The 17,614-nt window shown below is 41.9% G+C and overlaps 3 protein-coding genes across 3 annotated transcripts; 1 reads left to right on the top strand and 2 right to left on the bottom strand.

The window, feature by feature from the left end:
* Positions 1-147: 147 nt before the first annotated feature.
* Positions 148-2,769, bottom strand: LOC310818581 (transcription factor BTF3 homolog 4-like). Its single transcript, XM_083689571.1, has 6 exons — positions 2,630-2,769; positions 1,956-2,017; positions 1,371-1,484; positions 1,046-1,247; positions 841-900; positions 148-554 (listed from the first exon to the last, which is right to left on the bottom strand). Exons 2-6 carry the CDS (start codon positions 2,007-2,009, stop codon positions 508-510), a joined length of 477 nt encoding a protein of 158 aa, XP_083545697.1. The 5' UTR covers positions 2,010-2,017; positions 2,630-2,769; the 3' UTR covers positions 148-507.
* Positions 2,770-3,362: 593 nt separating this feature from the next.
* On the top strand, positions 3,363-6,077 carry txndc12 (thioredoxin domain containing 12 (endoplasmic reticulum)). The gene is made up of 7 exons (XM_083690281.1): positions 3,363-3,502; positions 3,982-4,042; positions 4,185-4,237; positions 4,410-4,483; positions 4,720-4,789; positions 4,894-4,977; positions 5,125-6,077. The coding sequence occupies exons 1-7, from the start codon at positions 3,403-3,405 to the stop codon at positions 5,202-5,204; spliced, it is 522 nt and encodes a 173-aa protein (XP_083546407.1). The 5' UTR covers positions 3,363-3,402; the 3' UTR covers positions 5,205-6,077.
* Positions 6,078-6,196: 119 nt separating this feature from the next.
* On the bottom strand, positions 6,197-17,582 carry gipc2 (GIPC PDZ domain containing family, member 2). Its single transcript, XM_083689656.1, has 6 exons — positions 17,074-17,582; positions 9,804-9,989; positions 8,680-8,860; positions 8,335-8,447; positions 8,095-8,176; positions 6,197-7,784 (listed from the first exon to the last, which is right to left on the bottom strand). The coding sequence occupies exons 1-6, from the start codon at positions 17,344-17,346 to the stop codon at positions 7,633-7,635; spliced, it is 987 nt and encodes a 328-aa protein (XP_083545782.1). The 5' UTR covers positions 17,347-17,582; the 3' UTR covers positions 6,197-7,632.
* Positions 17,583-17,614: the final 32 nt, after the last annotated feature.

Raw genomic sequence — 17,614 nt, 5'->3', positions numbered from 1 at the left:
CAAAACAAACAATAACGTACAGATCCCAATTTAAAAATAAACATCAATTATGTTCAGGAAAAAAACATTATTTTATGTATTATGAATATTCATAAAATGGAGTGAAGTAAATTACATCCCACATCAAATGAGACACCAAAACAAGTAAACTATTCATGAATGACTTTATTTTTGTTTTTAGTAAACAGGAAAAAAATTAAATAAGACTAATGATCTTCCTCACCGCTGGTTTAACGGGTTGGACAGCCTATTTTCAGGGCAATTTAAACCTATGGATGTTTTTTGACAGCTGTACTGATATCAAGTGCCATAGCCATTCAGGGGGGACCTGAATCTAACAGCCCATTTAAGTACAAAAAAAAAACATCTGCATGTTGTAGTGTTGTTGGTACATGGTGTCAAGTTAAAAGACTGGACAATGACACTCCTTGAATGACAGTCCCCCATAAGCGAAATGTCCTTTTGAGTCCACAAGATGGGAGAGTGGGAAGTGGTGAGTTTGGTTCATCAGTTTGCTTCATTCTTTGAGGCTTCATCAAAGTTTTCTACAAGATCTGTAAGAGGAGAAATTTAAACATTGAGGAACATCCCATATGGTGCAAAGGTAACCAGAGTTTCAATTCTATATACTGTGATAAACATGTTTCACTGAGAAAATAATAGGCAGAAGATTGTTACTTAATTGTTTGTGACTTAATTGTCAGAACATTTAGTTGAGATCTTCCTCCCTACCACCACCACATCACACCAGGAATAACAACATATTGACTTCAATATCCTGACCATAAATCGTTGAAGGTTACAACAATAATGCTGTGTGACAGTTCAATGCAATAATACCTGGTACGTCGTCATCTTCCTCCTCAATATCTTCTACTTTGATTGCTTTGTTGTCAAGTACTACAATTGAGAAGGACAAAAGCACAATTAGCCATCTTTATTTCAACACCAATTATTGTCTGTGTGTGTGTGTGTGTGTGTGCATGTACAGTATGCGTTTGCTTGCTTGCGTCGTGTGTGTGTGTGTGTGTGTGTATCCACCCACCTTGCCGGGGGAACTGCTCTGCCAGTTTGCGCAGGCTGGTAAGGCTGTCTGAGCCCAGCTGGCTGAGGATGCCCGGGAGCATCTCTGTGAGCTGCTTGGTCTCTGCGTGGCCGGTGATGGCGAAGGTGTTGGCTGACAGCGAGGCTTGCACTTTGGGGTTGTTGAAGTGGATTACCATCCCATCGTCCTTAATCATGTTAACCTGATGGAAAAGACGGATGAGATTAGAACCCGGCATCGTTAACAGAAGGGAATGTAGAGTAAAGGGCATTGAGAGACTTAATTTGACTTCTTCCGTTGCCCCTTGATTGCTGGGATGAATTACCTCCTCTATACCAGCAATGTTGTTCACTGCCAGCTTCTTCAACGAGCTCTGAAGTTTTTTGTCGTCAGCTGTTGCTGTCCTGTGAACAACCTTTTTCTTCCTACGGGCTGTTCCCTGAGGAAACGGAACAGGTGGTCGTATCAGATGAGTGGAAAATGTTACAAACAAAAGAACGAAGCAGCAATGAATGGGAATTCATGTGACAAATACAATGACAGATAGAATCCCCTGCTTCCCTCACTCAAAAGCACTTTGGTTGAGAAACATTTTAGTGCGTTTTGTCTTTACTTATACACACTCCTCAACTCACATATGTCAGTACTACACTAACACTGTTATAAATACAAAAAAACATAATTAACAATCAACCCCACTGAAATTACAGGCTAAGGATCCTGACCATGAACAGCGCCATCTAGTTGATGAAAGAGGAGATTAGGAGGCTCCTATACAAGAAGGGACAATGCCAGAGGCCACAGTTGAATGGGTCAAAGCATCTGTCTATAATAGGAATGCTGAGGTCAGGGGGAAAAGGCTAGTGGCAGACCCTAAACAGCAGATAAGTAAATTCAAGAGTTGTTCTACCTTTCCGCCTATCCGGACTTGAGCCTGAAGTTTGGCAAGCTTCTCTTGATTCATTGTTTTATCTGAAAAAGAGGAAAGAATAAGAATTGTCAGTCACATTACCCCGTGAATTACTTAGCATCAAATTACAAACTTAACACACTGATCATATAGGCCAATCTGCTACCGTGAGTCATGGCAAACATGCCACCAAATATGTTGCCAGGCCTGAAGCTCTCTAGTCCCCCGCAACTAAGTAACCTAAGCAAGAGTTCTGACAGCTGGATCTGACTACCTAAATACAGCAGACTATAATTAACCAAGCACACACGGAGCATATCAACAGCATGATGTGTAACGTTGGCTAGTAGGGTAGCTCAGTAGCTGTCAAGCTAACTAACAGGTTGCTTACATTAGCTTGCTAGCCTCTTTTGACTAGCGAGCTGCACTTAATACGTGAGCAGGTGTCATTGATAAAACACGTTAGACAACCTAAAACAGAGTATATCTAGATAGAAAAAAAAACGCATTTCACATTTTTGATCGCTGAATAAAGCCGCAATCAAAAGCCAGCTGGCTAGCTAACAAGCTAACATAATTGCATTGTCTAGTAGTAAACAATAGAATACTCTCAGCAAACCGAGAGATAAAAACAGGGCTGTCAATAGTCTAAATTCTCAGTGAGGATCATTCACCTGGGGCAAGAAGACAGCGGTCAGTAGTAATTCAATCACAAGACTTCTCTTTCCACACGTTCACAAGCAGTCAGGCACATACACACTGGACTCGAGCGCAGGCAGGACAAGATCAGCAGCACGCGGTTGGTGATGGCGAGTCCCCTAGCGAGAGGGTGTTTTCTTACCACTAGGTGGGGATATAGTTTTTCAGTGAAGTAGCTACCTGATCACTGATAGAGCGACTTTCCAGTTTAGATTCGTTTTTGTTTGTAAAACTTGTGAGATATCTTGGATAGGATTTTTTTTTTAGATGTTCACCTCTGAAAACAAAAACCTGTTGTCAACTGTTTGAGATTATGGAAAGGAGTACAATATCTATTGCACCAGTTGTCCAGTGTCAACATCCTTATAGGCCTATGTCAATGTCTAGAGGGACTTTTCGTGTTTACAGACCCACAACACGCACACACACATACACACACACACACACACACACACACACACACACACACACACACACACACACACACACACACACACACACACACACACAGTTGCTGTGAGGTAGCACAGTTTTGTCAAGAAGGGTAAATTAGTGTTAAGGTAATCATTTTACTGTTTTGGTGTTACCTAACCTATACTACATACTTCACATTTGGTTCCACATAAGGACTTTTATTGTGATATTACGACATTTGATCCGAAGTCACCCCGCCCTATCCTGTCAGCTGGTGCATCATTACCGGTTTAAAGCACAGAGCTGGAGTTTGTAAAAGAAAGGCCATACAAAGATGCTGTCCCCTCTTGTTAACGTTGCTTTCTTGTCCTCTTTCAACGTTTTATTTTCTTTGTCTTACCTCCAGAATGTTGCAGCTGAAGGGAATGCCAGAGGTAAGCGAGTCAAATCTAGCACGGTCTTTGAAATCTGGTCATGCTAACCAGCCATATCATGGCCACTGTGGGGAGAAGCTAGCTACCTGGCTAACTTAGCAAAGCTATATCAACTGTTACAATTTTCTTTTTCTGCGACAGACGGAATGGACTAGTGAGTCTTTCTCTCCTGGCCATGCAACGAACGCTATTAGCTTATCTGACATGCTTACTTTACTTATCTGACATGCTTACTTTATCTTTCTTTAATATAACTAGTGATACTTTTAGTTGGCCAGATTTGATAACTCCAGGGCAGGTCACCCCATATCAGAAGGTCTTGAATTACAGTTCTTCCGGTATTCTCTGTTTTCGAACAAAAGGTAGTGTAGTTCCCAGAAGATCCTCTCTCATCCTTTCATAAAGACACACCCCAGCCCTAGTAATTCCTGCAGTCATATTAGGTCAGGGTATTGACTAATAATATTATTCTGTTTTAGGATTTGGAGACAACATCCACTGGAGGAGCCTGGATGATGGAAAGAAGGAGGCAGAGGCTAGGTAAGTAAGATATATCATATGATAGAACTTGTCAGATATTAAAAATGACATGTCAGTATGTTACACAAGTGACTGATACTTTGGTCACTATAGTTCTTCTTTTGAGATGAGTAATCTTACCCAAAACCTATCCTCTGCACAGTGGACTGCCACTGATGGTCATCCTCCACAAGACCTGGTGTGGAGCCTGCAAAGGTGAATACCCCCTCTCTCAACCTCATCATTTATGCCTCATTGTGTTTTATCTCTGTGCAATCTATACCCATGGAAGCAAAAAATTCATATTAAAGCAAAATAAGACAGACAGAATCTAAGATATACACATTTTGGTAAATTATGTCATGCTGATTCTGTTTTCTCCCACAAGCCCTGAAGCCAAAGTTTGCTGAATCCAAGGATATCTCTGAACTGGCTCACAACTTTGTTATGGTCAACCTTGAGGTAAAGATGGGCTGGGTATTTCCTTCTTACCATTCTCTTTTATAAAGTTACCAGGCTCCATGGATATTAAAGCCCCTTTGAGGTCTAATCAGTCCAATTGGTCCCACAGAACCTGTTTCCCTTTACAGTCAAACTAAGGTTACTTTCACTTTCACAGAGACGTTAGTAAAACAGGAGATACTAATTTGTGTATGATGACGCTAACATGATTGGCTGCTTGTTACTCATGTCAACAGGATGAGGAGGAGCCGAAGGATGAGGCCTACAGTCCTGATGGTGGATACATTCCCAGGATACTTTTCCTAGGTAAGAGGATGTTCAATACCCTTTCTCTTGTAGACATTGTAATTATTGTTAGTGAATGATATTACTACAATTATCACTCTTGTTTCTGTATATTCTCCCCTCAGATCCCAGTGGCAAAGTCCATCCTGAGATTACCAATACAAATGGGAACCCCAACTACAAGTATTTCTACAGCAATGCAGACCAAGGTAACACTTTAGGTTTTAGGTAACACAAGTTGTCATCAGATGTTGTGCTTGATCAGTATGGCCTGACCAAGTGACATGACCAGGGAAAACTCTAGGCCCTTAAAAGAAGTGTGTTTCTCTGACTGTTTTGTTGTCCTCCCCCTGCAGTTGTCTCTGGAATGAAAGAGGCACAGGAGAAGCTGACCGGTGATGCCTTCAGGAAGGCCCATGCTGAAGATGAACTGTAAGAGGCAGGAGCAGGTAGGAGGCTGCAAGGGCTACCTCTCTATCAGCCCGAATGCCAAGCCAAGGAATACCTCCCTAGACCCTGTGGACAGGGCCCATGAATCAACTCCTTATAGTTTACTTTGGTCATGTACAAACAATGACTTGTAGGATCACACTGTATGTAAGGTGCAAGAGCAGTGGGGATGAATTGTCAGAGTTCCATCTTGGTTACCAAAGCAAGCTGTCCATTTGACACATAGCTGCTGAAGTATTGTTTCCTCATCCAACATTTTAATATGACAGGCATATTATTAAAGTTGTAGAATATTTAACATCGTTCACCCTTTTGTAATAACAAATACTGTGCATACGGCAGTTGAATTGTACTGTACATGAATAAATGCCATATGAATCTAGTGGTTTAAAAAAAAAAAAACCCACTCCTGCATACGATACTTCATAAGATAGATGTCCTATACCAACAGCAATGTGCTTCCAAGTTCTCTACAATGCTATTGTATTTTAAACACTAGCTCCAGCAATGTCTAAAGGGGCCTTGTATTTCTGTATCATTCTGTTTTTGTTTTGTTTCGTGGAGGGGGATTTCTTTCTTTAAAACCAGGATGTCAATCAATTATTGAACCAATTATCCTGCCAATTTCTGGGCATTTAAAAATGTAGAAAATCTAAAGATGATTTAAAAAGAGACAAAAAAAATGATTTTATTTTGCTGCCTGTGGAAAAGTGAAACCAACTGGCTCATCATTTTTAATGGCATTGCCAAACTTTCTTTGATGAAGGGATGAACTAAGTGATGAAATGTCTTTTGTCATGCTGTATTTTTTACATGTATGTACACAGCGAAGTGTGCAAATAAAGTTTGTTGTACAGAATTATTTGTTTCTGTGATTATGTTTTTACACTAGAGTGGAATCAATTAAACAAGTGTACAACTCATCCTTTTTGTCTAATTTTCCATCCAAATCAGTCAGTCAAAAGGAATGTACAACACTCAGCTATGAAAGAGTATTTATTTTATTCTCTAACAAACAATGATCCCTTATGGATTGTTCAAAAACAATATACTGTATGCAGCTGTCTACTGTTCAGTAAACAATGCTCTGAAACACATTTTCATCAATAAATGACACTACATTTAAATTGAATTACTATTTAAATTCAGTATGATGCTGGTATCGATTCCATTTAGTGTAGGAAGTTTGAATTGCAACTGACCACACAGTAAACCTTCACAGCCTTCAAGATTCTAAAATTCAGAAAGAGTTCAGATGTGTGGTGGAGCCAGGTCTGGAGATTGTAAACATATTTTCCAGATTGAAATATCAAATCTTTATTGAACAAATAAATTAAAAAAACAAAACATATATAAGTATCTATTTATTACAACTCAATTACACTAGCAGCCTGTACAAAAATGCTACTAAAAGTGAAGGAATGTTAGTTGAAAGTATGCCATCACCTCTCTTTATCTAAGATAAAAACATAAAACCCTATATTTCTCTGGTGCTAAAAGACAGTCTCTTCATTATGTTCCAGTGTTGTACAGATTCAGATATGACTATACTGTAATAGTTTATGTTCCTGGTCAAATTAATATCTAAAAACAGTTTGTGAGAGCATCCTTGTTGACAGAAGAGGGGAGCAAAGGAACAAGCCAATTAACTTAAAAATGATATGTTTACACAATAACATGAAATAACTGACATCAATGACTCCTCATCCCACCTGGCTGTCATAACTGGGACCAGTAGTTCGTCTGGAAAAACCCGTGGTCCTATCCACAGAGGATAGAGGGTAGGGGAATTCATCGGCAGGATACTGCTAGAATAATCACTATAATTCCAATTAAATCTGTTGCTCGTCAAACATCTCAGCAACATTTTGTCATAATATAAAAAAACCTATAAAAAGCCAAGATACATTGTGATCATTACATTTATATTTACCACAGTTATCAGATAAGTGTGACTGAATTTCAGTGAATGATTTCAACAGAGGTGCAGGGCCCTATGTTACCAGGGTATAAGAAGTGTATAAGAATACAGAGAACTAGTTTAGATGGAACCAATTACATATGTGCTTTCATGTGTCTTTGGGAGGGTATACTGTGTTCTAGAATGCCAAATCATTGCTTAGTAGAAGTCTTATCCATGCAAGAACTGGATTCCACATGCCTCAAATGTCCCTGAATGTTGACATACAAGCATCTCTAAGGCAGATCATTACAGCCTTATGTAAACCGCACCCACTCATCATAAAGAGTGACGTGAATACAATATTAGATCCCAGTGCAAAACTACCCCTATAAACAGTGCAGTTAACAAAACCAAAATCCACCCCTTTTTACTGGTTGAAATTTGTCCAGTTGGCTTGATGAGGGTGTGTTGGATGTGTGCTTGGGATTGTGCTTGGGGTGGGTTTAGAACATTAAAAACGTCCCTGCTTGGCATCTCCGATGGCCCCCCAGACATCGAAAACAAACTCATCCGGAAAGGCAAAGTCTCCGAGGGCCTCATCCAGTGCCATGGCGAACTCGTCTGGGTTCTTCTTGTCCCGGCCAACCTCCACCATAGTGGCAGCTATAGAGAAGGAGTGTTGGTTAGATTGCTGGAACAACTTTCATCAATGAGAATGTCATTATCGCTTACTATACAAGAATAAAAAAATGCTTGATATCTGTATGTTTATGCTTTGTAGTGAACACTTCTCACTTCCTGACTAAAAAGGGTGTAGCATATTATATGCATAACAGCATATGCTATTCTAATTGCATATGTACTGTAAGTCAGAGTTTCAGTAACAGCAATAACATGTTGTTAACATTATTTTTTTCATTATTTTCTATTCAGCAATAGTTTCTACTAGTCTGTGAGAAGAATGCCCACACACCCAGTTCAGTATCTCTGATGCCCATGTAGCTCTCCAGGAGGTCGTCCACCTTCTTCACTGCTTTCTCCTCAAACTCTGTCGGCTAGAAAAGACAGTTTCAGTATATAATGATTAAAACAACCCCAACCCCAACCCCAACCACCCACCCACCCACACACGCTAGGCCACAGCGGGACACTCAGATGTCTGGCCCACCTCTCTGGAGGCCACATTCTCCACAGGGGAAGTGGGTACACTCACCACTTCCTCCACAGTAGCGGGGCCCTTGGCACGCAGCCTCAGAGTTCCCCTCCCTGTGCCAATCTTGTTCTCGCTGGCAGGTTTGGCGCCCTTTGACCTCGGCTCAAGCATCTCTGTTAATAAAAAAATACACTTTAAGCAACTGGTTCAAAGGATACTACTATCATGTAATTTCAGCTCTACAAATGTGTTATAAATAGGGTGTGCAATGACTGCTTATGACTGCTCAACATCTGACTGGGCTGAACGGCTGTTCACAGTTTAGAATGTCAACAACCCAGTTATGGTACTCCAGTATCTAGACTGCCCTTCCACTCTGGTACTCCCCCAGTCCCATGCACTCACCGAAGGCCTTCATAGGCTCCACCAGTTTGAGGGTGAAGGTCTTGTCTCGTGGCAATTCTTTCAGCATGCGTGCCACCTCGTAGTGCCGCGTGCCCACGATGTTCTGCCCATTAATGCACTCTATATGGTCCCCCACGCAGATCACCTTCACGTTGTCCACCACACTGCCATCCTTGATGCGCTGTCATGCAGGTAGAGAGAGAGGGGGGGGGGGGGGGGGGGGGGGAGAGAGGGGATGGAGGACATAAATGGAAGAAGAGAGGAATACAGAGAGGAAGAGAAAGAGAAACCCAGATTAACATGGACAAAAAACTGCTTATTGCCTCAGACATGCAAAAGCACATTGAAGTGATCCCATTAAGATGAAAAAACAACTTGTCCTAGATGAGAAGAAAAAACTAGCAGTAGAGGGCAAGTGAGAGCCTTTTCATCAATAATAAGAGACTTCAAAAGCTTTAAAAAGAGAACAGACATTTGCAATGCAGATTTTCTTTCTCATTTAGGAGCTTCTGCACACTGCCTGGGTTTTGGTTCCTTTGAATATGAATGATTCATTTCTGCTGAGGATGGGTAAATGGGAGGGTGGGTTCACTGAACAATTACAATCGTTCCTAAGCTTTTCTTCATGCAGCCTTACTTCAAAGACCTACAGTGCCGGCTCCCTAAGGGTTCCTTCCTATACCGCAGTTATAGGAAGCACAGAGCAACAAGTGTCTAATGTACAGTGAATGCTGCATAAGGCTTTCGTGATGTGATGATGCTTTCATGACACAAGATGGCATCTTGGAGCAATCTAACCATACTAGACCTTCATGTAGAAGACCAGCCCTCTAATGCTTACACGCGGATAAAACAAATACCAGCTCAGTGTCAGTTTCCCCTTCAAAATCATTTGAATTTATGGGGTAAAGTTGACATTTTCAAAACATGACTTGATGAATACATAAGGTCTTCTCAAATTGTTTGAGCACAAAGCCTTACTCTCTGGTGTTGTTGATTATATCCCACACATATTTGACCCCCAGATGATCTCTTGACCATGTGATAGCCTAGTGATCATGATATCTGAGACATGGCCCTTTTGAATGATTCAAACATTGTGTATCAGGTTATTCTTGTCCCACCTTTATGAAGGCATAGCCGGCTCCGTTGTCTGTGATTGTGAGACCCAGAGCGTCCTCAGACTTGAACACCTCCACCTCCTTCTTGATCCCTTTGATGTGGGCGAAGATGAAGTCCTCCAGGCCAATCTGGCCCCCAAGCAGCTTCTCCATGTCGATCTTATGGGTGTTCAGCGTACAGAACAGGATCTGGCCACACAGACACATCATGTTATGTTACACACATGGCGGGACATATTGGTAAAACAGTTGTTGTGGGAGCTAAACGACACATAAAATATTCAGGAAACACCTGCGCCAAACTGTGTGGAAGGAAAATACATTATTGTGATTCCTTCTTTATATCTAGGCTATATTTTAGCATTTACACAGCCTGTTTCTGGACATAGCATAGGTCAGTATAGCTAAGAGGGGAATCACCAGTGAACAGTGTTTTTATTTCTGTGCAGTTATGTCGCCTTTTTTCCAACGGTGTGATCAGTGTCTCACTAAGTCAGACTCTCCATGAGATTCTGGGTTCCGAGATTAATGTGCCTGAGGCAGCTGTGTTTTTTTCTCCCCAGGCAGGCACATCCTATGGTAAAAAAAAAGAGACAGGGAAGGTGACCTTTTCAGCAGTGCCAGTGATGCCGAAATCTGGCTTCACACCTTTGGTTGCAACCTCTTGGCAGGACAGGGGAAATGCGATCACCATGAACGCGATACACTTGTGGCCTGATTTAAAAGGCCCTTTAAACTGCAGTTGGCTAGTGAAAGCTAAAGGGAGGGGCCTGCTCATGGTGAATCATTTGTTCCGCAATACCTCACACCGACGGGGCACAGGGGGCTATTAATACGTACTCCTTTAATCTCTTTCTTTATTTGAATCGAATGAGATATCCGCAGAGAATAGCAGACTAGAGAATAGAATACTTTCCTCTTGTGGGAGTTAAAAACATAATTGTGAACAGTAGTATCAAACTTTCTAACCACTAGAGGTTTAAAAGTCTTTTGTCTGTTTTTTACGACTTCCGGATTGCTTAAAAAAAAAGCATCGATTTGTGTCCGGTGCATCAGGATGACCTTTGAGCGCAATGAGGCCCTGGCACCCAAAACAAAACACAACCTTTTTTGGCCCCTTTTGTGTACCAACAGGCACTGCGCACAGACATCAGCTGACACAGACACAAGCCTTGCCCCTGGCTACTGGAGCATAAAAGAATGGGATTAGGAAGGGGTGGGGGGGTGGGGGGGGGGTTGGTAGAGGTGGGAGGCAGAGAGAGAGTGAGAGAGAGCGGAGGAGTAGGAGGAGGAGGCAGGGGGGCTATGGGCTGAAGTGGACTCTCTACTTGGCTAAGCTCCCTGCTTTCGCCACAGAACAGAACCCCCTCTGGGAAAGCAGGCCAGGGCTTTACCCATGAGCCTGTGGGAGGGAACGGCAATGCCTCCTACACCCCGTTACCAAGGCTGCCGCTTCTTACATCAAGCCGCTTCTCTCTCCCTCTCTCACAGGATGTTCTCGGCACTTTCTCTCCTTATTGCTGGGTGTCACCCGCTGCGTACACACACACACTCACCACGCAGCTAGGATACAGCCGACGTCACTCTCACGCCTCTCTCACCTCCACCTCCACCTCCCTCCCTGACTCACAAGGACACACAGACCTCCCACTGACTGAGCTACAAGCACTGAGAGGGGCGCTCCACGTGGACAAAGGTAGTGTAAAGGAACGGCTCTCTGTCAGTTCGATGTCATTCAGGAGCCAGAAAACACACACACACACACACACACCACACACACACACACACAACTCCGTCCATCTGCAGACTATGCTAGACACGAAACAATATCATTCAGTGTTCTTTACTTTCTCCCTTCTCCATCTGTTACTACCTACCTACAGGTAATCCCAATAGCCACACATCAAGTACAAGACCTGGTAAGAAACAACTTGTCCGCGATAAATCAAAGGATAAATAGCGTATGGTGTTGACATACGGTGTTGATAATGAGATGGCGTCCTCTACATAACAAAGCTTGGGAAACCTGTTTCTTTGGTTACTGAACTTCTGTACTGTACTGTTCATTCACAGGCATTTCAATGGGCCCTTTCAATAGAGGGCCAAAGAGATAAAAATAGAACCATGAGAGAGGATAATTGGGAGTTGATTGTGGAATTTAGGTTCAGGACGTTGGCTGCAGATCTGTCTATGCTTCCGAGACTTTATGCTTTAGCCAACTCCTCTGTCATTGTTATGCCACAGTCACAGAGGTCAGCAACATACAGTTTTCTATAATGAAAATATGATGACATTTCTCAAAAACTAATCCATTTGCCAAAACGGAAATGCTGACCACACAAAAGCAGTGTAATTTGTCAAGCAAAGCATTAGATGGAGGAAGTTATAGCTAGTTATTAGTCATTCATTAAAAGACTGTCTGACGGACTAACTTTCCAAATGACCATGAAGGTCCATTTCTCGTATGGGAATAAAGCTCATCAGCAAGTATGCCATGTTAATTATTCACTTGTCTGAGGATGTAACATGCTTGAGGATGAGTAATAAGGACATGATGACAAAAAATACCACTGGAGACATTGACCATTATCAGACTCTTCTTTATGGGGAATAACCTTAAGGTGTGTGTGTGTGTGTGTGTGTGTGTGTGTGTGTGTGTGTGTGTTGGAATCGAAAGGGAGGTACACTGTACTGTCTGGAAGGGGCTTACACATACATTTGAAAAAATACATCATCAAGTATAACCAAGATGTGTTTTTAACAGTGTCAATGACAGCATAGCAAGAACATGGTTGCGCAAAACATCCCCACCGCCTCCCACACACACCGACACACACACAAACAAACACACCCATTCTGAGAACAAACAGGTGACAACAGTGTCACTCTTATCTGATCCTTCCTGTCTGTGACATCATTACAGCCAATCTCTGAGCGTCTAATGGACATTATCTGTTCAGAGGACCTTGTTGTCCTTGTTGAGTGCAGCCTGTGACAGTGATGCCGTGGCAACCCCATTCTTCTCGCTGCAGGAAAACAACCACGTAATCTCAGTCCTTTCACTTTAATCATGAGCTGCTGAGCTGAACTCACACCTGCGGCCTGTCTGCAAACTGATGAACACATTCCATGTTGCTGTTGAAACCTGTTGCATGAGGGCTTGTACACACTTGAAGACAGTGGTCAGCTATATTTGCCCTGAGAATATAGATTAATAACTATTCATACTCTATAGTACTGTAGAACTGTACTGTAGAAACAACATTGTATTAACATGTTGTTACAGTGCATAACAGTACATAACATTATGTAGTCTTTATTCCACTTGTGTAACACAAACAGACACAAACTGCTTAAAATGACAGATTCTTCTACCTCAAAATCTTTGTCCAGATCACCTTAAGAAGTGTGGGCATGTAAAAAAAAAACTAATGCGTTATAATAATAAATAAGAAACTTGATTTTTCACATTTCAACATCCTGCTCTGGCACCGAGTTCACATTGAACATATGTATGTCCATGTAGCTGAAATGCACGGAATCAACTGAGAAACATTATATTGTTAATATCGAGTTAATTAATACGCAATATTGCGGACACACTGCCACATATATTCCATGTCTGACATCATTTTATCAAGTGTCCATAAAGACATTCATTATTTCTAAATTAAGGTTCATCCAAAGACATCATCACCCCCCTCACAGCATTTGAGGCAGCACCCCCTCACAAAATAATTACGCTAAAACATTTCCTCCACTTCTCTGCGCTGTGAGAGAATGCGTGATGATGGTATGAGAGTAGATAGGAGTTGGTCCCATTGCTTGGTCCCCTATTTAAACCATTTCCACTCTTCCTAAGCTTCTATAATAAACTCGATTTTGCCAATCTATCTGATAAGGCAAACCATTCTCCTTTCAAACATCCTTTACAGCTCTTCTCACCACCTTGTGGTGGCTTTCGGCAGCACTTCACACCACATATACGGTGTGGCGCCGCCTTTGAAGTGCAGCAGCGGCGTCCAGGGATTAAACCCCTGCCTACTGTACCACTTGTGTTTACTAATGTGCATCTTCACTTAATCCCAATGATCGTTGTAGGAGTTGATCATTCAGGCTTTCATTCATATTACTTCCTGGTCCGATTAAAAGGCTATTTTCTCGCTTATTTGCTAAGCATTTTTATATTTCCTATTTAGACAACAAAGACAACTAATAACTTGCTGTTGCTGACATTTTCCTTCAACTTTATTACTATGCAATTACAAAGCAATTTCTGATGTACTACCGTATGTAACAGTACAATGTTAATACAATATTGTAACATTGTGTTATTACTGAGTAATTACATAGTTATAACACAGGTATAGGAGATACTTAACATAAGCATGGCTCATAGATCTGTATGAAAAGAGGCAGATTATGCCCTCTTTTCTTGAAAAGAAATGGCATTCTAAGAACGTTTTGTTTTATAGAGAGGAATCCCCTTACAAGTCAAAAGCTGAATGAATATAAAACCGGTAAACCAACGAGACGTGAAATGCCAAGTAGCCACTTTTATACTGCTGGGCAGTGAAATAACAAGAAGCACAGGACGAAGAAATCTAATAAGCTCAGACTCACAATAAAGAACTTAATTATTAAGCTGACCCATTCATTTTTAAGGTAGTAATTATATCTGCAACATAATTCAGGTTAAGCTCCAGCCATCTCTGACTTAGTGTGAAAAGCCAGTCGATGTTGTCAGTATCATATGTTTCTCTTCTGTGATGTGAGGATGTAACAATAGTGTGGAGTGATACTTGTTCAGTTATGAAGGTGTCTCTGTTAAATGAAAGTGCGCACACACACGCACACACACACGCACACACACGCACACACACACGCACACACACACGCACACACACACGCACACACACACACACAGCATGATTCATTGTTATCAAATTGTCCTTGGTGTGTTTGATTATGTGCTGCCGATCTGTTTTTGTTTTAGGTCTTCTCCCTCCCTATCTTTTTAGTTTTGTTAGCTATGTTTAACACTTATTATTATCTATTGTTGCATGCATGTATTATAGTGGCATTACACTTTTTTGTTGTTTGTTGAAAACCAATAAAAAAGTAGAATCACACAAACAATAACAGTGTTTAAGTCAGCTTCCATCAAATGGGATTGTTATTTAATCCTTATACAATTCACAATGTGGCTATGTATCTGGAAACAACACAACCACACCAAGACTACTTTGAGGGCCTGCCATGGATTCATGGTCCTTTCAATAACAATGGCTCTAGCTCCAGCTGTGTCTACTACACTTTGACAGAAATGCACACTTATCAGTAAAGCAAAGACAAAACATGTGATCTGACCGGAGGAGGGTTGCCAGAACATTCAAACTCTAAACAAATGACTTGGTGGTTAGTACTAGTGAAGTCGTGCAGCCACACCTGTGATAAAACTGTACAGCTGCAGGGGCAATACACAGACTTTGACCTACGCGGTAAAAATAGATTGTCTGAAAACATTCACATCCTCATAATGTAACAGAGATCACAGTGAAATGATGACTACCGTCTTTAGACCCATCAATAAGTGACAGAGTCTTAGAGAAACCCAAAATGACACCATGGTGGTGAATCTGAATGATGCTTTGGTGTTTGTTTAAGGGAATGTGCACCATGAAGACCACGTCACTAACATTTCACATCTGGCACAATGGATGTTCAGGTGACCTCAAGGCCATAAAAGCTGGCTGTTCTAAAGCTTTTCCATGTCCTACTCAAGATTGCATTGCTTCCTGTTTAACCGAGAGAGTGCACGTCATGTCCAAGAAAACATTTTTGGAGCAGAAAACTAAATTAATTTGAATGTGAGACAATTTCAGGTGGTGCTCCATCACTGTCGTAACATTCTTTCCTGTTGTGTTCCAATTGAAAACAGCCCAGGTCATCGTGCCCTGATGTGTGGGTTAGTGATCTGTAGAGTGCATTTAAGGGAGTCAGCAGTCTCTCACTCTCCTGGGGAGGTCTGGGCAGGGTGGGAGGTGTTATCTTATTGGATTTAGGCTGTGCCCACTGCTCAGGACGTGAGGGACTTCCTCCGGCAGATGCCAAGGAGCTCAACACCGCCCCCGCCCCCAGATGTGGGTGTTCATGATAATCAATTTGCCTGAAGCCAGGGAGGAGAAAAGTTCATCTCAAGTTTGAAGAAAGTCAGAGAAAAAATAATTACGAAAGTAATTGACAGAGGGAAGTGGTACAATTAATGTTCTGAGAAAAATACTTATGACACTTTTCTTTTTAAACGTGACCTTTAAAGTGTGTGACTCGATCCATCTGTCAGACTCAGGTTTGACTGGTTTCTGAGAGGAGGCTTCTCTCTCACTCCAGTGTCAGTGTGTGATCTAACTACACTGTCTGGTCGAGGTAGGGGGATGGCTCTGGCTGGCTGATAGCAGGCGGCCTGGCCGGCCTATCTGGTCCAGCCAGGGGAGACAAAAGGCAGACATGTCACTCACAAACTCCTCTAAAAAGAACAGCACAAAGAGTCTGGCCTTGGAGGAGGGTTTTTGTGCAATTCTTTACTGGGGCCTTCATTTTTTCCCCCTGGTAGAAATGCAGCGTTTGCAGTGCCTGTAAGGCCTTCAAGTCTGTTCATAGGACAGAATTTAACCCTATAAACTAAGTCCAACTAAGTCAAGGAGGAGTCCACCGTTCAACGATTCACAGCTACTCTTTCTATTATCCTTTCATCTAAAATACAATTTCCTGAAAAATGTCCTTCCCAAATTTAAACAAATGTACATTTGAAGGACCGAAAACCAATACAGAGGACCACAACCCAAATATCAAGGGACATCCTCTCAAATAATGTTGCTTTAGATGGGAATTCAAAAGCCTCAACAAATTGCATCAGCAACCAGTTCAAATGTTCAAGTTATTGAATAAATGTCAAACCAGTATAGATCTTACAGGTTAGGTTGAGGGCCTCGCCTTTAATTCACTTTCAAAGGAGAGTGAACGTCAGGTGTTTATGCTCACCTCTTATTGGAACTGGGCCTCGTGCATTAGTTGTCGCACCTTACGCAAACACACCTTAGTCGTTACAGACGCAATTTCATTTTTTTCGGCCTACTTTGATTTCAAAATGACCATCACAAACAGAAAGAGACAACGTTGTGTCTTGGAGCCTATATGTTCCCATCCCCAATAAACACACTAATTCATAATAGGTCTACTGTGCGTAAAACAAAAATAAAGTGTGCAATATTACCTCTGGTGGACTTAAATTGAACGCATGGGCTATTTTTCCGTAGAGTTCTTTTACATTTGTAAATCCCTCAATCCTGCCCGTGGGGCTTCCATGGGCCAGCTGCGTATGGAACACTAGTTTCGGTCGCAGGTTGGCAGGTGGAGGTGGGAGTCCAGCGCCGTTAACGGCCGATTTCGCTGCGCTTCCACCGGCATTTCCACCGACCTCTTCATTTTCGACCAAATTTGAGCTTTCCTTCGACTTGTTTTTCTTTTTCCTTAGTCCCAATGGCATTTTGACGTAAATCCGTGGGAAGTCTGTACAGCTATAACATTGGGGTGGCTACCTGTTGCAGTTTCTTCTTCCGCCTACCTCGGCTACGCTCGATTCCAGGTTCGACTTTGTTCTTCGACAGTGACTCAACCCTGACTTGCAAATTAATATTCTAAATATTCAACAGGTAGGTGGCGAATGCACGGCGTCTTCCTCGTTCCACTATCTACTGTAAACTCTGTCACAGCCTGCTGGTCCGCAAACAATAGCTACTCTGTTCCAACATGCT

Source organism: Argentina silus (assembly GCF_951799395.1).
Source record: "Argentina silus genome assembly, chromosome: 18".
Classification (NCBI taxonomy): Eukaryota; Metazoa; Chordata; class Actinopteri; order Argentiniformes; family Argentinidae; genus Argentina; species Argentina silus.
Note: the sequence above shows the minus strand (reverse complement) of the source record. Positions and strands in the feature narration are given on the sequence as shown.

Bases quoted from the DNA above. Each gene is read 5' to 3' on its own strand.
- LOC310818581 (XM_083689571.1), bottom strand. From the start codon at position 2,009: ATGAATCAAGAGAAGCTTGCCAAACTTCAGGCTCAAGTCCGGATAGGC. The intron at 1,485-1,955 runs GTAGAACAACTC...CCGTTTCCTCAG, and splicing joins AAGTCCGGATAGGCGGAAAG to GGAACAGCCCGTAGGAAGAA. The intron at 901-1,045 runs GTGGGTGGATAC...TCTCAATTGTAG, and splicing joins AGAGCAGTTCCCCCGGCAAG to TACTTGACAACAAAGCAATC.
- gipc2 (XM_083689656.1), bottom strand. From the start codon at position 17,346: ATGCCATTGGGACTAAGGAAAAAGAAAAACAAGTCGAAGGAAAGCTCA. The intron at 8,448-8,679 runs GTGAGTGCATGG...TTTTATTAACAG, and splicing joins GGAGCCTATGAAGGCCTTCG to AGATGCTTGAGCCGAGGTCA. The intron at 7,785-8,094 runs GTGTGTGGGCAT...CCTTCTCTATAG, and splicing joins CATCAGAGATACTGAACTGG to CTGCCACTATGGTGGAGGTT.
- txndc12 (XM_083690281.1), top strand. From the start codon at position 3,403: ATGCTGTCCCCTCTTGTTAACGTTGCTTTCTTGTCCTCTTTCAACGTT. The intron at 3,503-3,981 runs GTAAGCGAGTCA...ATTCTGTTTTAG, and splicing joins AGCTGAAGGGAATGCCAGAG to GATTTGGAGACAACATCCAC. The intron at 4,484-4,719 runs GTAAAGATGGGC...TCATGTCAACAG, and splicing joins TTGTTATGGTCAACCTTGAG to GATGAGGAGGAGCCGAAGGA.